The sequence below is a fragment of the Microtus oregoni genome, unplaced genomic scaffold (assembly GCF_018167655.1).
Source record: "Microtus oregoni isolate MIOR12 unplaced genomic scaffold, Mior012 000009F_ref0000495, whole genome shotgun sequence".
NCBI classification, from domain to species: Eukaryota; Metazoa; Chordata; class Mammalia; order Rodentia; family Cricetidae; genus Microtus; species Microtus oregoni.
In genome coordinates this window covers 24,487,686-24,515,438 of record NW_024543068.1, presented here as the reverse complement: position 1 = coordinate 24,515,438, position 27,753 = coordinate 24,487,686, and the positions used below count along the sequence as shown (strand labels likewise).

Sequence of the window (27,753 nt, the reverse complement as noted above, 5' to 3'; positions counted from 1 at the left end):
TTTACCATAAAAAAAAAAGAATGCCTGAAAATGTATTCTGGAGTTGGGAAGACAGTTGGATTGATAAAGTCTTTGTTATGCAAGGTCTTGAGTTCCATTTCCTGCACCCGAGTAAACTCTGAGCATGGTGGCAAATGCCTGTAAACCCAGAGCTGGGAGACAGGAGAGTTCCAGAAGTTTGCTGGCCTCTGATCTAGCCAAGCTGTCAAGTGAAAAAGATCCTGTTTCAAAAAATAATGTCAATAGAGATAGGGGGACATCTCTAGTGTCAGCCTTTGTCCTCCACATACAGAACACACACACACATACACACACACACACACACACACACACACACACACACACACACACGAGCTGGGGAGGACTCTGGGGAGTGGATTAGAAGGAGCGGGAGCAGATGGCAGGACAGTGACTTAGAGAGCTGCTGTGACAGCCCAGGCCTCAGATGTGACTCTGGCAGGATAGTGAGTGTCCTCGTGGTACTTTCTTGAGAGGAAACAAGAAGTGAGGGGTTTAAGGTCTTAGAAGGCAGAGTGAATGCTCACAGTCACTCTGGAGAAGTCTGGGCTGTCATGGGCACAGAAAGTGGATGAGACAAAGCTCACACCCTCCGTGTGCTCACTGCCCTCCAGATACTGTGCTGAGGGGTTCATCCCCTGCCTCTCCTTTAATTCTCCCAATAGCTGCCTATGCTGCTCTGCTAACTGGGGCAACCTCACGCTCCTGTGAACACTGAGCACTGGAACAGCCCCTCTAAACCCATGTGCTGGAAGCTTAAACTCCAGCTTTCCTAACGGCTGTCATTTCTTGGGTTGTTTACATGTCGAAATGACAGTATTTTGGATATACTCAATCAAACAGTGTAACTGAGGTTTACATGAAATATCCTTGGATTACTGCTTAGTACACAGAAAGTTTCTGATATTTTGTCATTATTATCTAGAGAATGAGACACATCAGTTCCTCTCTCTGCCTCCTTTTTCAAGCTCTCCTTTGGCTTCCATGATTGTGCTGGCTAGTTTCATGCCAGCTCAACACAAGCTAAAGTCAGCGAGAGGAGGGAACCTCAATTAAGAAAATACTGCCAGAAAATGGGGCTGTAGGCAAGCCTGAAGGACATTTTCTTAATTAGTGATTGATGGGGGAGGGTCCAGGCCATTGTGGGTGGTGCCATCCCTGGGCTGGTAGTCCTTGGTTCTATAAGAAAGCAGGCTGAGCAGGCTGTGGGGAACAAGCCAATAAGCAGCACCCCTTCGTGGCCTCTGCATCATCAGCTCCTGCCTCCAGGCTCCTCCTTGATTGGGTTCCTGTCCTGACTTCCTTCAGTGATGAACAGTGATGCAGAAGTGTAAGTGGGATAAACCCTCTCCTCCCCGACTTGCTTTAGGCCCTGGTGTTTCATCATAGCAGCAGCAACCCTAACTAAGAGAATCATACTATACTCTTTCTCTCCTAACTTAAGTGTGTATATGTGCACCGTGTGCATCCAGGTGCCCTCAGAGGTTGAAGTTACAGGCAGTTTTGAGCTGCCATGCGGATGCTAGGAATCAAACCCAGGTTCTCTAAGAGTGGCAACTTGTTCTTGACTGCTGAGCCTTCTCTCCAGACTTATCCTTCTAACTTTTTGTTGTTTGACCATCATTTTCTTTTTGTCTCTTGTTCCTACCATATGGGAATACTATGAGGTTAAAGTTTACAATCTTCTCTCCAAATGCCATCATTTACCTCGGGAAGAACTGAGGAATGAATGGGAGAACTGTCTTTATGTGGCACCAAGAGGGCCAGATGAGCTGGGTGTCTATGCCACAGTGGCACCCAGTGGCTCCACTGTCCCCATGGGGTGGCTAGAGCTGTCCCGGGCCTGAGCTTTACTATCAGTCACCTCATCTAAGATACTAGGTTCTTTCCATTTGCCGGCTCTGGGCACCAGGTTCTTAAACTAGGGGAAGGTGGGTTTCTTGGACTCAGTGGACCCTGCATGACCTTTCCCTGCCTCCATCTGAGTTTAAGTGAATACAGATAAACACTTGGGTTCTACATTGGGAAGCAGGCTCTGATAAGTAGTCTAGACAAGAGTTTGTCCTAGGTTGGTTGTGTTTTATACAGCAGAGGGTGGGATTCCAGAAGCAGACACGGCTTCAGTCCACCTCCCTTTCAGCAGATGCAGTGGTGGCCAAATAAAGTGTGTACTGTACTTGAGAGTCTCTTAAACACAACACAACACTGATTTTCTCCCTGCTAAAATAATAAATCCTTGTTTCCTGGGCCAATGTTTCTTATCCTTCAAGACTCAGCTAAGGGTGTTCTCTTCATAGCTTTCCCTGATTCTCAAGCAGTGGGAGCACTCTTTCTTAGTTTGCAAGTCAATTTTTTAAAAGTCAACTAAAATGAAGAACTATGCAAAAAAGAGCAGCCAGGCCTGCCATTCCAGCTGCCTGCAAATCTGAGACAGGAGGATTGAGGTTTCAAGACCTGCCTTGGTTTCAGAGCAAGTTCAAAACCATTCTGGACAACTACCTGAGACCTTGTCTCAAAATAAAAGAAATCCAAGGAGTCCTGAGATTCAAGTCCTGTGGCAGAGCACTTGCCTAGCTAGCTTCAAGAGGCTATAGGGTGAGTCCCAAGAAAATGGAGGGGGATGGCAAACTGTATACAACCCAACAGCTCCTCGGACTTCACATGTAGATTTACACACACTAGTCCATCTTAAATCTTCCACAGTGTTCCACATTGCTAAGCACTGGTTTCATTAAGTAGCAATCACTTGAGAATCGTTGTTGCAGGACTTCCATCATGTTGAAATGCCATTATTTGTAAACCTTTCTCTATGAGCGCATAAGGGCAGGGGCCATATTTATAGACTAAGTTCTCGGTAAAAATCCAGAGAACGAGTGGATGATGGTCATAACTCCTATGTATGATGTACCTTAATGTATTTCCTCTTTTTAAATAATTTTCCTTTGCCCAAGCCACCATCCATTACTGCTTTCTACCCATTCAAGAAGGGTGTCTTGTTTGGTGTATCTTGATGTATATGTTTAGTAATCGCTCATAGCTCCTGTCTTCTCTCTGTTCCCTGAGGGCCAAGGTTATAGTGTGGCTTCCCACTGCTGTGCACAGAGACCGTCACTGAGCAGGTGGGGATGTTCACTGCAGGGAGAGAAGAGCGTTTGCTGAACTGTGGGATTTGTAGTCCCAGGAGCCACACTTTAAGTCTCTGGGTAGCTTTGGGTTTCCGTTAGACAAAAAGGAAAAAGAAACGTGTGTGTGTGTGTGTGTGTGTGTGTGTGTGTGTGTGACATTTCAGAAAAGACATAATTCCAAACAATTTGGTTATTTCTCAAAAACTAATGACAAATTTAAAACTCTGAAGTCATAAGAGGAGCAAATGGATCTGAGTTCAGATGGTGATTCTGCCAATTTCTCTGCCCATCTCTGGATACTCATATGATCTCTTATGGCTCTAGTTTCTTATTCAGAACAGTGATTCTGTTTGCCTTTTAGAGTGCTCTGTACTTATTCCTGACACAATTTGGAAGAAGCGAAGTTTGTCACAACAAAAGCTAAGACGTTTGCGCACAATTAGAAATGTTTTGTTTCTGGAAAATAACGGAGACCGTGTAGCATACACAGAGACGAATGGGATCCTTTGCGGCCGTAGTGCCTCACCCCCATGGGCCTTTCTTTTTGGAGTTAGCTAGAAATTCCCACAAGTCCTTGTTGAAAGCTGTTGACCCCTGCTCCACAGGGCATTATGGGTTCTCTTGACTTGGCTAGTTTTCCAGGAACAATTTTTTTTCCTTATCACTTCTTTATAGAGCTATTTGCATGCAAAATTTGAATGTTTAAATTAATTTGCATAATGAAGCTGCACCTGGAGGTTATCTCTTTCTTGCAGATTGCTTTGGCAGACATAGAAATGTAAAATAAGCCATCTGCATTGAAGTAGAAATGTCATCAATTTTGTTTTAAAAGAAAAAAAAGTAGAAGAAAGTCCTCAGATTTGTTTCTCCCTTTATAGCCCCCTCTCCGAAGAGAAGCCGTCACCCTTGTGAACAGCCTCAGTATGTGCGAGTGTCCCCGAATTGAGTTCCTCCAGCAGAAGTTTAAGGAAGAGATGAAAAATCCAGCCGAGTATGACCTCCTCAGATACGGTAATACACACAGGGCTTCTGAAGTCCTGAGTCCCTCACCTCCTCAGTCTCTTCTGGGTCATCTTCATTCTTAATTTTATCGGAGAGATTCTGTCCAAATCGTTCTGTGTTATTCTCCCCAACATAGCGCACGCTTCCCTCAGGCTAGCTGCTCTGTTAACTAAGGCTCAGTGTCCACTGTGTAAATGAACAAGAGTCTGCGTCACTCAGAGATCTCATCCAGCTTCCATAAGCCTTGCAGAGTCGGTGTTTGGTCAGATTGTGTTGCATCCTAAGAATGAACTCAAAAGCATGAACATGGATTTCTTCACACCAGCTCCACAGGAAAGAGAAAGGAATTGGCGTGTGTATGTGAGCTAATCAGATAAAATAGTCAGGAAGGTTGGGCTTCATAGATCTGAGTCATCGCACTGAGGTGGCGGTAAGAAAACCTGATTGCTTTACCGTCAGCAGGAGACAAGTTGTGAGGCGCGTGGATTAGCCGTTGCTCTATAGGAGGCAAGCTGCATGATGATGTATTCAGTTACTAAACGTTATCCTTGCAGTCAGTGCCGTCAAAGTGCACCATGTGGCATGGCGCAGTTGAAGAAAGAAGGCACTCCAAGATGAAATTTAAGGCTTTTGTGGCAGCAAGCAGGCCCAGACTCTCTGATGGACTGAACCCCGAACAGCAGTACAGAAGCATAGTTATCCTTTGTGCAATACACAATAATAAAGGAGCCTCGGGTGTGCCAGAGGCAATGCCCCTTCAGCAAAAAAAAGGAAAAAAGAAATTTATGCCCTGGCAATGCTGAAGCATGAATGGGAAGTCCATACATATATGGTGGTTTTGTTGACCTTGTCCATATTGGGTTTCATGGTCTAAGTGGATGAAGATGACTGACCAGGTCTCTTCCTCAGGAGGGCACCAGATCTCATTACAGATGGTTGTGAACCACTATGTGATTGCTGGGAATTGAATTCAGGACCTTTGGAAGAGCAGGCAGTGCTCTTAACCACTGAGTCATATCTCCAGCCCAATAATTCTACAAATCATGGGAAACAATCACTGTTTTCTACAAGGATTCTTTACTGTTTACCACAGTGATTCCCAAGGTCAAAGTACTTCTAGGAACAGTTATTCATTCTTATGTCTTTCCCAGAAACAGAAACTGCCAAATTCCTACAACACAGTGTAAGTACAAGAACCAACTTGCAAGACACGTATGGGAGAGTTTACTTACAGGCTGGGAGAAAAGGCCCGCTTGTCATGCCCTCTCCTGCCTCCCCCCCCATCACTCCCCAGAAGAAGGGGTCTGAAGAAAGACCAAGGCCCTCCCCATTATATCCAGCCCAAGCAAGGTATCCATCCAAAGAGAATGGGTTCCAAAAAGTCAGTACACGCAGTAGGGACAAATCCTGGTGCCACTGCCAGTGGCCCCCACCTATTCTTTCATCCCTCAGTCACCAAACTGGCCGAGCATTGGATAGGCAGAACTTTGCTTTGTGCTCAGGCAGGGGCACCTGCTGTGATAGGATGTGTAGCGTGGGAATAGAATGCCTGCCTGGCATGCTGGCATGCTGGCATGCCTGAAGCTGTGGGTTTAAGTGCTGGTACAGCAGCACTCGTGCACTTACTGAGTCTTTGAGAACAGCATCCCAGGTCCCAGACCACAGTTCTGCTGGAATTCACTACAAACTGTAAACTGCGTGATTTACAGTCCTTCAAGTAGATAAATGTCATCAGAAAAGTCAGCTGATGGCTAACTCTTTACTTGAAATAAACTCTGATACTTTGAAATCATTCTTTCTCATTCCCATTACTGGAAAAAGCCTCATCTTCACTGTGACTTAATACTCCCAAAATGCATTTTCTAAAGCAGCCTCTCCTGATTTGCATTTTATATCCTGTGTTTGGTGAAAACAAAGAAACGGGGCTGGAGAGATGGCTTAGTGGCTGCTCTGCCAGAGGACCAGAGCTCAGGTCTGGCATCCACATTGGGTGGTTCATAACCACCTTGTAATTCCAGTTGTATGTAATCCAACACCCTCTTCTGGAACAGATGATGCACTCGTGTACAAACCCACACACAGACACATACATACACACATAAATAAAAACAATATTGAAAAAATCATTTATTTATATGTAACGATTAGACATTTTTCAACTTTTATTGACTTATAGGAATTCTTAGTTATTCAGCAAATTTCAAGAATCTCAAAAATCCATGGGAAAAGAAATGTCCTTCCATTCAGTAGATATGTATTTAGTACCCTTAGATCTCAGGAGGAGAAAACAAGATGTTTCAGCAGGTACATGAGTTCAATCCCTGGAACCTGCATGATAAAAAGGAGAGAACACACACACACACCAGAGGCATTGCTAAATCGTTGTGTTCATACCTACTTTCTTTATAGTTTTATTTGTTTATTTCTTCCCATTCTGTAGCCCAGTGGCCTGTATGTAGCTGCAATTCAGTATGCATCTAAGCTCGGCTGCATTGGGAGAGTCCTGCTTCTGTGTGAGCCACCATGCCCAGTACTTACATCTTTGTCCACTGCAATCACAGTGCTCCTTTTATGGCCAGCTCATTTATTCAACAGATACGTCCTAGCTCCTAGCTGAATCAAGTTGTGAGCTATGTACTATATAGTAGCAAGCAAGATCGTCATGGCCTCTGCCTTTACAGAATGCTTGAGCTCAACAAAGATTACATTGGAAATTTGCTAAGGTCATATTTGTTAAACTATGTCCATGTTTTCATATTTAGGCACCATCCTCATTGCGAAGGTTTTCCTCGGCCAGAGCGTTCAGGCTCGTGAACAGGAGCCCATCAGTAAAGCCAACTATCCCATGGTTAACTCGGTGTTCATGCCTCAGAGAAATTTGCGAAGTATGTCTGCCAAAAAGAAAAATGTGTGGTTTCATACTTCTCAGTGCAAACATGTCTACTTAACACATCAGTTTATAACAGAGCTAATGGTCTATATTAGCCACCTAACAAAATCTATAAACTTTTCTATGAAAACCTACCTCTGGATACTAATGGTTTTTCTGTTACTCACATCAATAAGGTGTGTGTGTGTGTGTGTGTGTGTGTGATTATTTCACCAATTTTCATTATTATTTGTGGGAGGGTTATATGTATGTATGTATGTATGTATGATGTATGTATGTATATATACCCACCTACACATTCAACTTTCAGTATCTGGAGAATTAGTTCTAGAGTATGCACACAGACACACACTACCTATAGATATCAAACTTCATAGATTATCAAACCCATATCAAATAGCATAGTATGTATATGTCACCTACACAGTCTTCCTGGATATATTACACCATCTCAATATTGCTTTAATACCTAATACAGTATAAATGAAATGCTGCAAATCATGGCTGTATTTATCATTCCAGGAATAAATGACAAGAAAAAAATCTCTACATGTTTACTACAGACATTGTTCTTAAAAAAAAAATCAATAAAAGTTCTCTGCAGTTTTTGAACGCATGGTTGCAGAAGGCATGCAGATGGAGGTTTTTATGTGTGAGTGTGTGCAAGTGTATTCATACAAATGTATGTAGGTATTAGTTTTCAAATGATAAAAAGAAACCTTTAATAGAGGTCTCCGAGCCTCTGTGGTCATTTATTCACTGGCAGGATGCTAAGCATGAGCACCAACTGTGGGTAAAGGCTGTCATCACTCTGACCTTCATGTTGGGCACAGGAGGATTCCTGTAACACCTCAGTTTTATAGCTGCGGGAAACTAGTAGTAAGGTTTTGCTGTTACTTCATCTGTACTAGAGTAAAAAGGTTTGCTGTATTCTGAACGTTTGTCTTGTTTGATTTTTTTTTTAACTCTAGATTCTATCATAGGACAGAGACATTGCAATTGCGGCTACCGGCAGTTCAAGTGGTTTGTCTTTGACCATGACCTTGTTTTGCCAGAGTACATCGTTGATTTTGAGTATATCACAATGGTATGCATTGCACATTTTTTAAAAACAGAGATTCCTTAGCTGGGGGTTGAATCCAGTAATGTTATGCTAAGCTTGTATTATATATGCCTATTCATGCTTGTGTGTGTCAGAGTGTATGTGTGTATGCGTATGTACAATGACTGTTCTGTGAAGGACTGAATTTTCAAAGCGTGTTATTATGATGCCTGAATACTTTCATTGTGTGAGCATATTATAGGAGTATTGTACAGTTATAGCATCACTGGGAAATATGCCTATAAAATAAAAATGAGAAACCTCCTCCTTCACCTCCCACTCCTTTTACCAATGCATCCACCTAATGGTTCTGTGAGTTTATTTTCAATCCTTTTCTATTGACACAGATGACAACGCACACAGCCTAAGCTAGTAGAATAAAGCTCCAAACCTTGCTTTTCACAATACATTGCAAACATATTTTGTTTCATATATGTATAATTTCTTCTTTCTGTGGCTGTATACAATTCAGTAAAACTCTGATTTAAATTCTCCTGTATTGATAACAAGTATAAGTTGTATGTGGTTTTAGCTATTTAAAATATTTGAGTGAATATTACTATTTACGTATCTTTATACGACTATAGAAGTTCATTGCAAGAGAGAGTTATTGAGAAAAATAGAAAGTCAACAGAATTATACATTTTAATTTTTGGCATTGCCCCATTTCCTCCACAAAGGTTTGACCATTTTACATGTTTCCCCAAAGTGTGACAGGCCCTGTTTTTTGCATCCTTGCCAGCATGGTACACTATCATTTTTTTCCATTTTCTTAAGCAAAATGAAGAATATTTCAAACTTCACATGCTTAAAATTATTCACACTGTTGCAAGTCACCTGTTAAATTCTTGAATCAGTTCTGTTCTATGAGGCTGTTGCTTCCATACTGATTTTTACAATTATATTTTATGGACATTAATGCTTTATTTTATAGTGCAAATAGTTTCTGTTGTCTTTTAACTTTACCAAAAAGTTAACATTTTAATTTTTAATTTGTGAATATCACACATTTTGGTTCTCTTAATCTTCCCCAGTGTGGATTCTGAATTTTATATCCTTTTTTCAAAGGTCTTATAAAAAATCCCTCTTTCCTCGGTGCTTATTCAGTTTATTTTAAAACTTTTGGCTTTTGAAATGTTACCTAGAAACTGCCTTAAATTGTGTGATTTGAAGACCTAGCCCACTTGTTTTCGTCAATGGATACTGTCTACTCAGTGTCCTTTTTGATGTGTTTTGAAATTATATCTCTCATCCAAACCATTTTAAAATTTGAGGAACCTATGTTAAACTTTGCTCTGTTCCATTGATTGATTTATCTCACTTTGGACTCGAACCACATTTGTTTTGGTTAAATACAACTTGATCATGTGTTTTAGTATGTCATAGGATAATTTTTCTTGCCCCATCTTTCAAGAACTTTTCTTATCTATTCTTGAACAGTTTGGTTCCTCAGAAAAATTAGAATCAGCTTATCAGTTTTTATTTAAAACACCTTTTGAAAAAATTCTTGACCATTTTTTTCCTCAAACTCTAAATTAGTTTTATCAGCTCTGTTTTAAGATTTGATTAAAATTTTAATGAGTCTGAAACTTCATTTAGGATGAACTGGTTGTGTGTGTGTGTGTGTGTGTGTGCGTGTGTGTGGTTATGTGATATGTGTGTTTGTGTTTGTATGCACAAGTGTGTATGTATACGTTTGTGTGTGTATGTGTTAGTTGTGTGATATGTGTGTTGGTTGTGTGATATATATGTGCATAAATGTATGTGTTTGTCTGTGTGTGTTGGTTGTATGATATGTGTATATGTGTGTACACAGTGTGTATTACACATCTGTGTGTGTCCGTTGTGTGTGTGTTGGTTGTGTAATATGTGTGTGTGTGTTTGTGTGTGTGCATGCATGTGTGTATGTGTTTGTGTGTAAGTGTCTTGGTTGTGAAATATATGTGTGTGGTGTGTGCACATAAATGTGTGTGCATGCTGGGGGTCAATGTAGGTCATCATCAGGCGTCTTCTATTAAGTCTCGTTAATAGAAGAGCAACCTTGTTGCTCTATCTCTCACAGAACCAGAAGCTCTCTCACCACTGGCTAGGCAGGCTAGCTAGCAAGTTCAGGGGATAGCCCAGCCTCAGTCCCTCCGTGCTGGGGTTACAGGCACACACAGTCATGCTGGGCTTCTTACACAAGGGCTGGGGATTCTAGCTCAGGTTCTTGTGCTTGTACAGCAAGTGCTCTTGCCCTCTGTACTCTTTCCCTACCCTGAATTAATTATTTTGAATCATTATCTTCTTGTCTAGAAACATGATGACTTGCTTCATTCAAATTGAGAAGACTTTCTTCTGTCTTTAATATATTGTATTAAATATAATTCTGGGCATTTTATATTTTTCACTGCTCTCATAAGGGGATTCTGCCAGTCAAGCACACAGAAACGCAGATAAATCATAAGCAGTAGTTCATTTAACTCACATGGCAAAGAGGCCAAGAGGAGGTAATCCAGACACAGTGCCAGCAAGACGCGGTGCTTGCTGTTCAGCGCCTGATGAGCTCTGTACGAGCTGGATTTTGTTTCTACTTCTGGAGAGTTCTCTTCTCTTAGTTCCTTTGATTATTTCTTCTTTTCAGTTCTCTGCTAAGTCTTCTGAAATCCACATCGGAGAAGGGGCTCTGAATTCTTGTTTAAAAGATGTGGAGATGACTTACTATTCTCTCATATTGTACCTCTTAATTCCTCGCTCTGGAATTTTCTCTCAGTACAAACTTCCAGGCTGACAATTAATCTGCTGTTAGAGTCATTTGGCTTTCTAATATTTATTAAGTATTTTTATTTTAGTAGTTGTTTATATATTTATTAAAGTATTTATGCTATTATTTTCTATAGTGTCTTATTACTTTATTATAGATTCCAATTCTGCTAAGTTTAAAAAATATACTATGTTTAATTATTTTGCTTTCTTCTAGAGTCAGGTCCATTTGTTTGCATAGCTCTTACTCTCTCATTCACAGTCCTTGCTATAATTGCTTACCCAATAACTACAGAGAGTAGCTTCCTGTTTTATTGATTTATTTATTCCAAACATTACAGTTCTTAAATATTATCACTGCATATGTTTCTGCTTAGAAGTTACATTTCTGCTCTTCCCTGCCATGTCCATCCCTTCTGCTTCATGTCTGATCATGTCTAGACCCATGTTTGTGTTCTATGTCATAAATTATTTTATATTTATCCTTTTCCAGTTTTAAGAAATCTTTATGGGTGAGAATGGACACACCCATGCTTATTTCATAGTCTTGTTGTATGTTTATATATTTATTAGAGTGATTTTTATTATCCTGGATATTATAGCATACCTGCAAAAGTCAATTCTTTCCTGTACAGCAACTGAATTTTCAACATTTGAAATATTTTTTAGGTCAAAGTTCATTCTTTATTTTCTACATTAAACACTGTTATTCTAGAAGAAGGCAAAAAATATTCTGAAGGATTAGTATTCTCGCAGGAGTTGAAATTTGATGAAGAGGTTATGAAGATGGAGCCCAAGATTAAACCCCGCCCAAAACTCATTACTTTGGATGATAAGACAATAATTTCCCTTGCTAAGACTAACATTTACAGCCATATTGTGGTGAGTATTGTGAGAAAAAAAATGGAAAAAGGAAACTTGAATTTGAAGTTTGAATCTAGTATGTAGAGTCTGAATTTACTAAGTTACTCTGTGATGTTGCCAGGAATCACATAACTTGATTGAAAAGTGCCCAGCCCCCTTCCAGTGTGTAGACTAGACCAGTATTCTCCAGCAGTCACCGAGTGTCTTTTTAAGTTTTCCAATGCTTTGCCACATCTTTGTTAAGGCAAAACTCGTTTTAATGATACATTTTGTTTAACCCAAATATATAAAATATTTCAACATGCAATCATTATTAAAATTCATTAAGGAGACATATTATTATTAAGTCTTAATTTTGGAGTGTATTTTCTACCAATTTCATGTCTTAATTAAGTCCAGCCATCTATTGGGTGTTCAGTAGCCACTTGAAATAACTTTCCAGGTGGCAAGTAATTTTATTCTGAATGACCAACAATCTCGCTTTGAATGATTTAGGTAAAAGCAGAAAGTTTCTAATCAGTGTCTAGTATTAATCAATGGGTATAGGAAAGCTTTGTTTTTACATACGAGTCAGCAGAATTTGATTGACAGTTAGAATAAACATGGCTAGACTTTTGCACTGCACGAGCCTGTCGTTTCTAGGGCCTCTAGCAAGCCTCACTATCACAGTGAGGGAGCCTGGACATCTGTCCTTCCTGCCCTTTCTGTGCATGTGGCAGTACAATAAAAGAAATTCAGAGAGCATTTCTTCCTTTTAAGGACTACTGTCATTATGATATCAAAAAACAAAAGAAAATTTACAAAAATAAAATAAAAATATACCCTTATATCATATCTTATGACACTGGATTTTATATTCTCTTATGGACATCCAAGAGCTAAGATTAGAGTTGTCAGCTGTAAACCTGACTCTTAGGTTCATTTCTTCACCTGTAATTTGTTCAGAATTAGTTACGTCTAAAGCGGCGGATTAACTGTTAGTTACTTGTTCTAGCCAGATTTCTGTTGTTTTGACAAATGCTCAGACCAAAAGCAGCTTGAGGAGGAAGGGATTTATTTCCTCTTAGGGCTTTACTGTCCATCATGAAGGAAGTCACAGCAGGAACCTGGAGGCAGGAGCTGATGCAGAAGCCGTGGAAGTGTGCTGCTTACAAGCTTGCTCTCCATGGCTTGCTTAGCTTGCTCTCCTAGACCACCCAGAACCAATAACCCAGGGCAGCCTCCCCTGGCCTGGATGGGAGACCCACCCACATTAATAATTCATCAAGAAAATACTTCATAGACTTGCCCATAGGCCTGTGTTGGAGGCGTGTTTTTTTTTTGTTTTTTTTTTTTGTTTTTTTTTATCTGAGGTTCCTCCCTCCAGAGAACACTAGCTGTGTTAAGTTGACAAAACCTAACCTGGACAGTATTGAAAATAAATAAATGGTTCTCTCCACCTCAACAACATTAGTTCATTTAGTGAATAGATATATAAACAGTGTAGGAAGGCGGGAATCCTGCACGAGCTTTGTAGAGACGAGTTTGATATGGCCTTCATAAGAACATGAGAAATCTACTTGTTTATAGCTGTCTGACAGAGAGTGGGAACATGGTTTTAAAAGATGCTAGTATCTTTCAGGAACACTGAGAACTTCAGTCTAACTCAGATACAGGGTTGTGAGGGGGGAAGATGTGTGTGTGTGTGTGTGTGTGTGTGTGTGTGTGTGTGTGTGTGTGTGTTGGAATTCAAGGAAGATTTATGAAGCCAAGGCAGGAAACCTCCAAGAGGTTAGAGCCATATTGTAGGTTGGCTTTTGAAAGTCAAATTCAAATGTTTTTATAATTCAAGGAACAGAATCTCACTTCTAAAGATTCTAACTTTGGTGTCTTAGCGGTGATCTTAAGGGCACAATCAGGCATGTGGTGTGAAGATCCAGTAGGAACTGTAGCCATGGTCCAAGGAGGAGTCAGTACAAGGCACTGGCATGGGTGAAGGTCTGGACAGCTGGCTTGAGAAATATTTCTATAGTCAAATATATATGGAAAAGAAGGAGAGGGTAATCAATCCATAGTGAAACTCTTAAGCCAAGTAAGCCTTACAAAGAAGATGAGTTCCATTTGGGATATACAAATGTGACGGGCATCTGTATGCACTATCGTGGATTTCCAGAATTGTCTGCACAACCTAGGCTTTTCCCCCAATTTAGCCAATTTAGAATACTCTGAGAAACTGAGTTGTTTCTCCCCGAGAGGAACTCAGTTGTCTCTGCAGCACAGATGATTACAGTACACACCCGAATTTATCCCACAATGCCGCTGTGACTGGTAGGGTCGCTTAGTTGTTCCATGCATTTCCTTGTGCCATTTTCTTTTACTTTGTAGTCTACCCACAAATACCTCTTCACTTGGCACCATCCATAACTGGGTTTTGAAGACAGAGAAGCATGTATCGTTATAGCACTTCTAAACAAAAACCCTCAATAACATTCATTTTGTTTATCTGAGGAGGAGATGTGCAGGGAACGTCTGGGCCATCTTCTGATCTTAGATGGCCTCTCATCTCCTTCTTTGACATTCTGTCCTGTTTCAAGACTCTCAGATTTTCCTTTTTCGGTCCAATGGCTCCCTTGCCATCTCTTTCCTGTGAGGTTTTCTGCCTGATGTCTCCAGTCAGGAGAGCCGCCACTGCACACTGGCTACCTGATAAGCAGATCCTCCCTAATAAATACCGTAATCAAAATATTTATTCGTGAAAAAGAATTTTTGCTAATTGTTAACAAACTTAGACCAAGTAGTAAGTCATGTTAGTTACCTGCCAGGCCCACTGATGGTGTTATAAGCTATTTTTAGCTTTCAGCATCACACAGCATATTCCCTCACTGTATTAGCATCCTCTGGGTGTTATTCAAAACAGCTGTAATCCCATTTTGCATTATTGTAGATGATTTAATTATTCTACACTTGATCTTATCCAAAAGACCAAGAAGCAATGATAACTATTCTAAATATATTAGATACTAACACCTAGATTATGTCACAGAAAGTGATGTATTTTATTTTTTAATTTACATTTTATTTTGTCTCAGAATCTGAATCTGCACGGGAACAGCTTGAGTAAACTGAGAGATCTTTCCAAGTTAACCGGACTTCGAAAACTGAACATTAGCTTTAACGAATTCACCTGCTTAGATGATGTGTATCATTTGGTAAGAGCTGCCCTTTTGGAATGTAAACACAAAATCAAATGCCTAGAAGCAGGATGAGGGACCGAGGGGGAGAGGAAATGTAGGTCAAAGGAGAGAACTTTCAGATATAAGACAAACACGTTCTGGGAGCTAATGTAAAGCACAGGTGGTCGCTGTGTTAATTAGATAGCCTTATTATTTATTTCATTATTGACTATAAAATAAAATGAAGATGCATTAAAATAAACCATGCAAATGTGTGACTGGGAGCACTCTCAAAGGAGAGCTTGCTTGTAAGCAGCCCGCACAGAAAGAGAGGGTACTAGCTACCTAAGGCCAAAGCCCCTCCATCTTGTACCGCTGCCTGGATCCACCCCTACATGGTCGCGCTGTCAACCAAGTGTGCATTGTTCCCTTAATGGTTTGGCTTTTCTGTTTTAGGGAAAGTGTGCTTTATTGTTGGCAGCCAGTTAGCTGAAATGGTGCACATCTTGTACAACATTCTGGCCAGACCTGCACAAAATACTCAGAGACTATTGGCAATTTTAAAAGACATTGATCTTGAAATTTAACCATCATTTTACTTTCACAGCATCCCCCAGAAAGAACGTCGCCCCCATGACAGCTGGAAGTAATTCTAGAGGACGACGTCCCCTCTCCCAGTAAAGTTTGCCCTTGGGTTTAGGGACATCATTTAGGGGTTGATTATAATTAGTATACGATTGAGGGGTGGGGGAGGAATTTTATACGCTCAGGGATCATTTTGAAAAAAAAAAAAAGAGGGATGATGGGATAATAGATTTGTAATTGTGAGTTACTGTTTTTAAACAAATACATTGGTATAGATTCTTGTATATTGATACAAAGTTAAATTATATTGACTATTGTACGCATGCATGTTTCTACCTCTGTTTAAAACATTTTTTATGTATTGGCATATATTGTATTGATATATATATATTGTATATATTTACCATATTGCAGTGTACATTTCTACCTCTGATTAAGATACTTATATAATGATTGTGTTGATATATATTTACCTACTGCAATGTATATTTGTACATTGTTTATATTTGGAGGTCATTGTCCTCATTTGTTTCACAGTCGTTTATTGTCTTAGTCTTTAAGTTAGATAGATATTGAGAATTATATAGACTAATAGTCATCTAAGTTTGTCATTTATAATAGACTAATCAGGTTCTTTAGATATATAGAGATTATACTCAGTATAGATAGATAATCTTCAACTTCTTCAAAGAGCTGTAGAAAATGGCCTTTAATCTAACTCAGAGTTTTGTGGTAGTGAGCCACAATTGCTCCTGGCAACACCACTCTATTCCCGAGAGAATGTTGAGCACCAAAGACACTCCACCTGGAGCCTTCTTTTTGGCAGAACTGGCCTTGGGGCAAAGAAATGCCCATACCTCAACGACTGACAAAGATACAGAGCGTGCATCAATGGATAAAACAGGGCTGTCATATCCTGCCAAGACAGGGTAAGATAGTTTTGAAAAGTTGCTTGCCTTTGAAAATGGTATGTCAGTTATGTTAGGCCTTAGCCAAAGTTGGTTGCTTCAATGCTGCTAACGTGATTTTGGGTGATTGCCCAGGTAGCCAGTTGTCTCTGTGATTTGTTGCATGTTTTGGAAGTTGTTTTACTAAACTTCCTAATTACCCAGGTAACATTATTTCCCTTCTCAGATCTTTGATGGGGTTGAAGACTATATAAATGTAGTTACTTTCTCTCATGACTTGGCCAAGTTATTTATTATACAAGACCTAAGCTAGTTAGAATAGGATATTTGTACTTATTGTATATAATTTCATAGTAGGTTTAGAACTCTCTTATTTAAACAAAAGGGGGAGGTGTTGCGGGAGGTCCTCCCACTCCTCCAGCCTATCACCGCTGAGGTACCAGCCCATTGGGGCGTGGTTTCTCTCCCTTTAAAAAAGCGGCCACTTCCCTCTCCGTTCTCTCTTCACTTCCTGCTCCACGGGCGACTAGACTCCTTTCCTGGTTGCATAGAGGGCTGTTGCCTGGGACAGTGATCTGTAAGTTTTTTCCCCTTTAAATAAATACCACCCTAATAATCATAACCCCGAATTGGTGTGGCATTGTTTGTGACTTACGCCTTCATTTTGGCGTTTCTATTTCTAATTCTATTAGAAATAGAAACTATTTCTAATAGTTTCTATTTCTAATAGTTTGCCATTATTTCAGAGGCAGTGCACAGTCTAGAAGAGCAGAAAGCATGTTATCACCCCCATGTGAAATCTCATCTTGCCATTATTCCTTCTGGGCCCCTTTCAAAGATTTCTGTCTCGTTCCCCATGGATTACCTGGAGAAATTTGGGTTCTAAGAACATGCGGCATAGCAATTAGTGTCGTCCTTGCTGCTGTCTGTTGCGTTGTTGCTAGCAACTAAGTTACATCTTAGTGTAAAGTTTAGGATTATTAGAACTATCGACACAATAAGTATGCAGTTATGAAAAATAATTTTGGATAATACGTAATTAAATGTGAAAATTCTAAAAGCATACAAAAAATAGGAAAGTATATGTTTGAAAATAGCAAAAACAACTTTCAGTTTTTTCTAGCAATAGACTTACAAATATTTTCCAGTTTTTTTCCTTTTATTGATTTTTTATTTTTTCAAATTTTCAATAAATAATGTGTTAATTTTATTATTGGACAATCATTTGTAATTGTCTAATTTTCTTAATATCATGCTGAGGATTGATTAGGGCCTTGTACACACTACGTAAATACTCTACCACTAACCCATCATTTTACTTTTTATTCCAGACAGGTTTTCAGCAAGTTCCCATGTTAGCCTTGAATTCTTTCTGTAGAGCAGACAGGCCTTGAACTTCTCATCCTCCTGCTTTGCCCTCTTGAGCAGCAGGGATCATGGGCCTATTCCATAAGGCCCAGCTTTAGAAAACCATGTGCCTCAAAAACAGAAAAGGATAGAATAAAATTAAATTTCTGTCTCTAAGGATGTACTCTGTGAGGGAAGTCATTTCAAAATTATAAGCAGAAGTCTGAGTGTAAAGACATATTTGCGGGGGGGGGGGGGGGAGGTAACAAGTTGCCATGCAAATCACTGTGCAAAAAAAGACCCTGCGGTTCTGTGTTCAGAGAGATGGGAAACCTATGCTGTAGTCTCTTAGGAGTATTGGCTTTGTGTGTATGTTTGATGGTAATCCACCATTGTCAAAGCCATAATCTAACTGAATAACTTGCCTACAATTTGTCTTCCTCTGCATTTATAATGTGCCCTGGGGTCCTTCACGTTTAAGAGTAAAGTCTGAACTGAGAAAGACTTACTGTTGTTACCCCATGGCAGGGTGACTCCTGTGGAGGTCTTCTGTGAGCACTGTAAGAAAACATATGATGTGTTTGAAGAAGCAGAGAAAAGCACTTGGTAAATACACACTCCTATTTCTATGTGCCGCAGTATAACCTTGAATACTTGGACGCCAGCCACAACCATGTGATAACTCTGGAGGGCTTCCGAGGCCTGATGAAACTGAAGCATTTAGACCTGAGCTGGAACCAGCTGAAGAAGACGTGTGATGAGATCAACGTGCTGTGCAAACATACCACGAGCCTCCTCAGCCTTGACATCCAGCACAACCCCTGGCAGAAGGTATGTGACAGGCACCGTTAGAAAAGCAGATGCTCTCGTTCGGAGCCATTCTCCCTGCCTTGCTGCCCAACAGGGGCCCAAAATAGGCAAGGCACCCCGGTTTTTTGTGCTCCCTTTAAAGTCCTTCATAAGTGAGGGTAGGGTGGTCACCTAACGAACTGAAAGTGATGTCATGACAGATCTCTTGGAACCTGTGATAGTTTGAATATTTTATTGCTCTAAGAGTGATTAATGTCATAACCGTTTGTGAACTCCTGGAGGACTCCTATGTCAGTGTGTTAGAATGCTTTTGTATGACACACAGGAGCCAAGAATGATCTGATATAGTGAGGGAAGAACACTATTAAGAAGGTAACAGCATTTTACAATGTGCCCAAAACTCTGGACAATAAACATATAAGGTTATTTTGCTATTTCCATTATTTATTCTCTTTTAAATATAGCAATCATATCCCCTGATTTACCTGAATTACAAAATCATTCTCTATCATAGAAAGGAAATTTGAACATTATTATTATTCATATTATACATTTAAGGTTATCTCCAAGTATTTTAAATGAGCCCAAATTTATAATTTTAAAGATCTTCATTGCTTCTAAAATATATAGAGAGCCAAACACTGCAGTTGAGAGGCAGAAGCAGGAGGATTGTGAGTTCAAGGCTAGCCTATGGTCAGTAGTGAGACCCCCATCTCAAGAATAAATAACTAAATGGCATTTGCAAGGCTATGTTTATTGTTTAAAATGTACTAGCAAAATGATCATTTCCATTGAATGGATCATATTACTAAATTTATATCATTGAAATTTTTCTTTTAAGCTAAGTAAAACTGAACAATGTTTTTCTTTGGCTAAAGCAGACTTCTGAATGGTCACTGTCTCCCCATAGTCAAGTTGGCCATCAAAGGCACGAGATCCACACTGAGTCCAGCACGGAACTCACTGGCAAAGTGTCTACTCGATAAGCAGGAATCGCCACACAGTTTCCATCCATCATCCTTTCCACCAAGCCCCTTTTCAAAAGCTCCTGGGACCTCCCTCCCAGAGCAGGAGACCCACACCCTGAAAGCCAGACAGGTTTATGCTTACAGAATTTATCTCTAACTATTATTTAAAGAATTAAATTGTCCTAAGTTTTATAAGTATGCAGTAAGAAGAGAGATGTACAGATTTCAATTATATGGAAAAGAAGGCTACTTTCCCATGGCATAATACATGTGATATTTTATGCAAATTAACTTCTTGATATTTTTTTCCCAAGCCAGCCACATTGAGGCTGAGTGTTATTGGCAGACTAAAGACGCTTACACACTTAGACGGAATCCTCATCTCTGAAGAAGAAACCAGAGAAGCTCTGAAGTTCATTAATCGAACAAAGATTACTCAGGTTGGAGTCAGTAGGTTACTATTCTTTGTGTTAGGTGCAACATACAAATAATACTTTTGGGACTTATTTTCTTTCATTAAGCTTGACATTTTCTCCTAACATATCAATAAAAATTCAACATATAGTGATCTTACCACTTGACCATGTTTCTACCTCAATGTACCCCCACCATACGCCCCCATATAAATGCCAGAAGGCTTTCTGAATCACCTTGGAACAGCCCCAGATGCCACTCCCCTCCCCCAGTATCTCAAGGATAACTATTTTCTGGTAGTATAAACTTTCTAGAGGCTGCATGAAAATAAACAGTATGTGTGTGCTTAGTAAGCTTAAAAGGCTTTGGGAAAGCAGTTAGCACAGTATCTACTTAGTATCAGTATTATGTGTAACTGGCTAGAAAAAAACATAACCTGTTAGCCTGTAGGGAAAAAAATGCCTACATTTTACAGATAAAGAATCCTGCCCTCTGGGTGTTGGGGATGTAGATTAGCAACAGAACATTTCCTCAGCTTGGGTTAGACCCTAGGCTTGATCCCCACCACCCCAAAAATGCTCTATCTCTTTTGCCTATTTTTTGTGGGAAACTTGATGTGAATTCCTTAAACAACGCAACAATTCGTTTGGGATCTACTCAAATGAAGCAAAGAAAACTTTTGTTGATAAAATTATGATTAATGCATTGAGAAAGACTTAAAGATTTTTCCCCAATAGAAATCAAAGACTACTAAAATTTTTAAAATGTGATATTGGCGCAGAATTAGAAGATAGACCAACAAGTTAGAATGAAGAACCAGTAGAAACTCAGACCTCTGGGAGAACTTGACAGACAATAGACCCACCCACCTTTGCAGACCAAAGACTCAGTAGAAAGTGCTAGGGCATAAATGCATTACAACTTTGCTGCAAAAGGCAAAACCAGGAATGTTTTAGAAGAAAATATACTTATGATTTACTCTTGTGACCGTAGATTTAGAAGTTATTCATAAGGAAGGGAAAAAAACATGCATAACCATGAAAGATGGGGTTTGTTCTCAATCAAACAGACACAAACTTTTCTTAAAGGGTGCTAGAAGGAAAGAAACACAGACAGGTAAGATGCCAGGGAAGGAAATTTCAGCATAAATACCAAAATACAGTCTCTATCAATATCCAGAACACGTACAGAAAAAAAAATCAATTGATGGGGCGGGGGAGAAAGGAGGGGGTTTGAAAAAGCATTTTTTTCTGGATAGGATATCAGAACAGTCAATTAATTTAGAAAAAGATGCTTTACCATATCATTATTCAAAAATGAAGGTTCAAATAACAATCTGTCAATTATCCTTAATCTTTCAGATTGATGAAAATTTTGAGTTTCAGCTAGAATTTGAAGTAGCAATTATAATTATTGCAATCACTTTGGACAAATTGTTTGAATCCTCACCCCTCTCTTCACTTCCCGCCTCTCTCTTTCTCTCTCTCTCTCTCTCTCTCTCTCTCTCTTTCACACACACACACACACACACACACACACACACACACACACACCACACACACACTTCCCTATCCCAGCAGTTTTGCTTGGGATCATATTCTCTGAAGAAACCCTTGTGTATGTACAGGAGCCACAAGGGTCACCACCCTGGCAGTGTTCTCAGTAACGAAAGCTTGAGATGAAACATCAGTGTTCATGGTCAGCAGAGCCAGTAAGAGAGTGCTATACAAAGCTAGAGGTGTAACTCAGTTAATACTCAAGTGCTTGCCTAATATGCAAGAAGCCTTGGGTTCAATCCTCAGCACCTGCATAAACTGGGCATGGTGTGCACATCTGTATCTCCAGCACTTGGGAGGTGGAGGCATCAGAAGTTCAAGGTCATCTTAAACTACTTAGAAAGTTCAAGGACATGCTGGACTACAGGAGACCTTGTCTGGAAAAGAGATTGAGGAAGGGAGAGAGAAGTAGTCACAAAGAAGGAACTTGCAGGCTACTAACTACAAATGAACTCCAGCTAAATGGTGAAACAGAGATGAATCTATGTGTTGAAAAGGAGCAATGCAGCAGAATACACTGCTGGTTTCCGATGGTTCAAACGATGTAAGGCTTAATGATGCGCTGTGTATAAACAAACTGGGCCAGAGAGAAGAAAGCCAGTGAATGGTAGACAGAAATGTTGCAGTGGGGATCCTTTCTAAAGAGTGGCCGGGAAGTGGCTTGGAATGGAACTTGCATGACAGTGGTACTGTTCTAGACCACAAGTCAGCCTCAAGAGGTCCTGAGATGGACTGAGGAGTACAAGCTGTCTTGGAGGTACCTGTTATCTTATAATGCCTCAAGACGTTTGCAAAGCAAAAACTGCAAGTTCAGACTGGATCTGGATTTGGAAGGTGTTTTAAGGGATAGGAAACGTTTTAAAGTCGTTCATTGGGTTCTTCATCTTCCCTGGGAAACAACTTCTTAGCTGTCTATAAATGCACACGAGTGTGCCCCTACGTCATTCACCATATTTTCTGTTTTATTAGCTAACTCTCTTACAGCATACCAGTTCCAAAGAGGAAAGACCTCGGATGCTTAGTATCTGGCCTTCCGCCAAAATTCTGACACAGATTTCAAAGTTAGGACCACATTTCCATCTGACTGGGAACTGGCACTTGAAGGTAACGACTTATTCTACTGAACCTTATATCATCTTATTTAAGCTGGTCTATGTATTCAACATCGGCACAAACAGACTAGGAACAAAAATTTAAGGAATAAAGTAAAATGGGAGCAAAGACTTCAGATGGACCCTGTTTGCAAACGTCAAGTGTACAATGCACTGTGTTTACATATAGTCGTGATATGATAATTTAGACCCTCAGAACTCATTTTTCTTGAAAAGTTGCAACTTCGTGCCCTTACACTTTTCCCCCACATCCTCCCATCTTCATCCCCAGAAAGCACTAGTCTGCTCTCTGCCTCCATGAGTTTGGCTATTTAGATTCCAATCTAATTGAAATCACAGTGTTTAATACAAAACACAGGACTATCATATGAAATAACATACCTTAAATATGTATCATTTTAATGGTTAAGTATGCTTTTAAAAAGTTAGGAAAACATAAAAGGCAATTTATCATTTTTAAGGTAATAAGTGTACTGCATGTATATATGTATTTCATGTAGAAAACATGAAATGCTAGGGCCAAGTCTAGATAAATGTTACAGGGAGCTCGTCTTCAACTGTGGTTATCATGGAATTGGAGGTTTAGGATAAAGGTTGGTTATAAACTGAAGAGTAGATTTTTATACTCAGGTTTAGTCAACTTAGTGCTCAGAGACAGAGATCAAGCCAACATTTTAATGACAAGGAAGCAGGAATTTTGGCAAGAGAATTGGGAGTTATCCAGGGCTCATCCAGGGACAAGTCACAGCCCCAACAGCTTCCTGCTTCATAAGGCCACCTGACCACATCAGAGTCCTTTCTAGTCCAGACATGAAGGACAGCAATGAAGCTAATCAGACTCTTGAAAATGGGGAATGTTGGTGACATTTTTATCATGTAATGTATGTTGATACTGGGCTGCAGTGCAGATTCAGTGACAGTCTTGGTGGTGCCAAGTTCTTGAATCAGAATGACGCTTTAAGTGTGTTCCAAGTGAGCTAAGATGACCAGGTTGTTGTATCTACCACTAACAATGGACCAAGTGAGGCTGAGGTAGCCAGGTTGTTATATCTACCACTAAAACTGGACCAAGCTGGAAAGGAGTGTGCCCTGAGGCAAAGTGGCTCTGCAGCTAAGACTGTCCCCAAAGGGGACCAATGTCCCAGTAGCTGCAGTGGAACCCAACTGCCACATCACTGTGTCCTTAACACAATGAACATCCCTATTAGAATCTTTTCAAGCTTCAACTTTCTTGTAAACTAAGAGTTTCCAGTTCCTAAATGAATTCTAGCATTTCCTTGTCACATGTGGGCTGTTTTGTTAGCATTTTAAATCTAATAATTTTGAACTTGTTTGCAAGATTCAGAAGTAACATGTAATATGAATTATTGTATAGATAACTGCCTTAAATTTAGATGGACAACATCTCTTTGAAATCACAAATCTAGAAAAATTGGAGAATTTGAAATGGGCATCATTCAGCAATAACAATCTCTCCAAAATGGAAGGCTTGGAGTCCTGTGTCAACCTGGAGGAGCTCACGTTAGATGGCAACTGCATCTCAAAAATAGAAGGTGAGGTGGAGGCTTGGTAAAAATCATCAAGTCTCAGTGACTCAGTAACGCTAAGGACAGAATTTCCAAAGGGGAAGATATCTAGAGAGACTTGAGGAAGGCCTACGTCAGGGTCTTCTGAGTATCTCCTGACAGTACTGCTGATGAACTTCTCAGCATGAGGAGCCTCGGGACTCTTCCCTAGGCCTCTTTCCTCTCCTAGTGCAGGGGACTGCCATCTATTACCGGATCAAGTGAGTAGACGCAAGGTGGCCAATCACATCTGTAGCACTGAAGGAATGCATGGACGGGGCTTACCTTGGAGAAGATCAACCCATCCCCTACGTTTTGTAAGATAAGGAATTAAGGTTATATTTAGAAATGTAAATGCGAGGGCTGGAGAGATGGCTCAGCAATTAAGAGCACTGCCTGCTCTTCCAGAGGTCCTGAGTTCAATTCCCAGCAACCACATGGTGGCTCACAGCCATCTGTAATGAGATCTGGTGCCCCCTTCTGGTGTGCAGGTGTACATGGAAGGAATGTTGTATACATAATAAATAAATAAATATTTTAAAAAAAGAAATGTAAATGCAAGCAAAAGTGAAAATTATACTTCCTGGAAATTAACAATGGAAAATCTGTACACATTTGACTTCACTTACAAACAATTACTCTGCTTTAACAAGGCCTCGGTCATAATGAAATGAGTATATTCTGACTACTTTGAGTATAATATAAAAACATTTATCTTATACCAGAGAGTAAAACAAAATTCCCTTCCTCAACAGAGTATTCTAGATTCTTCAGATCACTTTAGTCTGTGCTTGTCTGTGGCTAAAAAGCCCGGCATTTAGATGACATGTTCTGAAATATACTAAATTCAATACTCTGTGACTGTCTCGGCTTCTCTCCTGACCCTCACTTGAGACTTTAGTGGGAAGAAATTGATAGAAATCTTCTGTGACCTGCTAAAAACCGTCTCTAGTCTCCCTTTCTAAAAAACCATTCTATTTAATTCCATAGCCCCTTAAGAGTAGGTTTGACATGCCCTTTGTATGGATGGGAAATGGAGGTGTGCTTATGCCATTTACCTATAGCCCTGTGTGATGCAGTTGAAGCCCACTATGACTCCAGAGTTCTTCCCTGTCTGCCCGGTGTGTGGTGATACATGCCAGCAATCCCAGCACTCAGGTATCTGAGTCTGCAGATATAAACTGCGATTTTGAGGCCAGGTTGAACTACATATCGAAACCTTGTCTTTGGAAAAAAAAAAAAAACAAAACAAAACAGGGATGGGGGCCCAGCTTTCCACAGCTCTCTCCTGCCTTCATCTTTCTCCACTGCCTGCAGTACAGGGTAAACATTACAGTTAGAGTCTGCTGGGAGCAGCCAGCTTCTAAGTTTCATTCTAAAACTAATTTTAAGCATGGAATATGAGAACTGAACCAAATGATTTTCACTGATACAGCCAATTCCATAATTTCCAGAGTCTCTTGCTCTGGTTTCTAGTCTTTGGTGTTCTAATCTGAGAGCTGGCAGCTATTTTATCTTTATTTTTTGAAGGAGAAATTGTTGCCTACAAAGTGCCTTTCTTTAGCACCTAAGAAAAATGAATCTACTTAGAAATTCAGAATCAGAATTTGATGCGTGAGTGGGACTTTCTGCATGCAGCTGTGTCCTGGAACACAGAGGAAGAAATGATGGAATGGGTTATTGCCATGTTCCTTAAAGTTGCTTAAATTCACGAGCAGAAGCCCTGGTGCAGTGGCTAGCTTGTTGTGTGTGACACTAACCTGCTGTCTGAACAGCTCCTTGACTTTCCTGATGTTCTAGGCATCGCCAGGCTGACCAAACTAAGCCGCCTCAGCATGAACAACAACCTGCTCACTGGCTTGGAAAAGCACACTTTCGACAACATGCTGCATCTCCACTCCCTTTCTCTCGAGAACAACAGGATCACATCTCTGAGTGCTTTACAAAAGATGTTCACCCTGATAGAGCTGTACATAAGCAACAACTACATAGCTGTGAACCAGGAGATCTACAACTTAAAGGTGACCGCCTGGGCTAACAAGTCTCCGCCTCTAAAACCCTGTGCTGTTTGTGTATGCTATGTACTGAGCAGGCTAGGAAGAAGAAAGCTCATATATCAAGGTTTATTGAAATACGTTTGCATTCATTTAACGCAAATACACAAGGGCCACCAGTATGACAGCAACCTGGTAGATTTATTGGGTGACTTTTTACCAACATGTTTTAATTGTGCAAAAGACTTTGCTTCATTATGACATTGTCATGGCACCTACAGTTTGCTTTGATCATATTCGTCCCCCTTTATTACGCCTCCTTCCCTTTTGCCCCTCCTCCTTTTCCTCTCTCCACCCCTAATACTTCTTCCCCTTCTACTTTCCCCACTAACTCTATATGAGCAAAAGCACACAGTGCTTGTCTTCCTGAGGCTATATTATTTTCCCTGAACACAGTAATCCACAGTTCCTGCAATTGGCATGCATTTGTTCTTCTTTATGGCTGAATACTACATAATACTTACACACCACCTTTTCTTTGTTCATCCATTGACGGGAACAGGAGCTAATTCTGTAACTTAGCTTCCGTGACTCCTGCTGCAACAGCATGCATGTTCAGGTGTCTGCATAATTTCCATGGTGACTAGAATAATTTACATCACTGTCGTTCACATATAAGAGTGTCTCTCTCCTTGCATCACTGTCAATGGTTTTTGTGTTTGTTTTTCTTCTCTTGGTTTTGTTTTCTTGTTGGCAGTATTTTTGACCAGGGATAAGACAGTTTGTCATGTAGTTTTGGTTTGCATTTTCCTGCTTAGTTCGTGTGCCTACTTTTGTTGTCCATTTGAGTTTCTTCACCGTGTGTGCCCATTCGGTTCATGTGCCAGTTTATCGACTGGATTATTTGCCCTTTGGATTTTTAATGGTTTGGGCATTTTTCTATATTTTAGTCATTAACCCAGAGTCTCTCCCATTCTTCAGTCTTTCTCTTCATTCTGGTGAATGTTTCTTTTCTGAGAAGTCTTCTTAACGTATGCAGTCCTGACTGTCACCTACTGTCAGCCCTTGCTGAGTGCCTGGCCACTGGCATGCTCTTAGAAAGTCGTTGCTGCTGCTGACATCCGTAGATACTCCCGTCACCTTCACCTCTCACATTGTCTAAGTTTTCTAACTTTACCTCTGGTATTACATTAAGATGTCTGATCCATTTTGAGTTGATGTTGTTTTGTTTGGGGTTTTAGATTTTTTAAATGTTTATGTATGAGTGATCTGCCTACCTGGATGTATGTGCACTGTCTGCATGCCTGGTGCCTATTTCCAGAAGAGGGCATCGCATGCCCTGGAACTGGAATTACAGATATTTGCAAGCCACTACGTGGGTGCTGAGAATTGAATCTGGGTCCACAGCAAGAATAAGTGCTCTTAGCCACTGAGCCTTTTCTCTTGCTCTTGAGTTGATGCTTTTATAGAGTGAGAAACGGGAATCGATTTTGATGTTTCACACATGGGTGTCGCGTTTTCCCAGCACTACTTGTTAAAGAAGTTCTTCTACCAGATATATACTTTTTATATCTCTGTTGGGAACCAGTATAATTAAAA

The 27,753-nt window shown here is 40.2% G+C and overlaps 1 protein-coding gene across 2 annotated transcripts in view; it reads left to right on the top strand.

The window, feature by feature from the left end:
• Lrrc9 (leucine rich repeat containing 9) overlaps window positions 1-27,753 on the top strand; it is a 67,227-nt gene that overhangs the window by 24,085 nt on the left and 15,389 nt on the right. Inside the window, exons 13-22 of one of the 2 annotated variants that reach the window (XM_041658442.1) lie at window positions 4,022-4,154; window positions 6,908-7,030; window positions 8,007-8,122; window positions 11,549-11,761; window positions 14,812-14,931; window positions 18,375-18,566; window positions 19,828-19,953; window positions 22,453-22,587; window positions 23,971-24,148; window positions 25,961-26,181. In XM_041658442.1, coding sequence (XP_041514376.1) covers window positions 4,022-4,154; window positions 6,908-7,030; window positions 8,007-8,122; window positions 11,549-11,761; window positions 14,812-14,931; window positions 18,375-18,566; window positions 19,828-19,953; window positions 22,453-22,587; window positions 23,971-24,148; window positions 25,961-26,181 — 1,557 coding nt within the window. Of the gene's footprint in view, window positions 1-4,021; window positions 4,155-6,907; window positions 7,031-8,006; window positions 8,123-11,548; window positions 11,762-14,811; window positions 14,932-18,374; window positions 18,567-19,827; window positions 19,954-22,452; window positions 22,588-23,970; window positions 24,149-25,960; window positions 26,182-27,753 lie in introns of those variants that run through there. The other variant, XM_041658443.1, reaches the window with a different exon arrangement.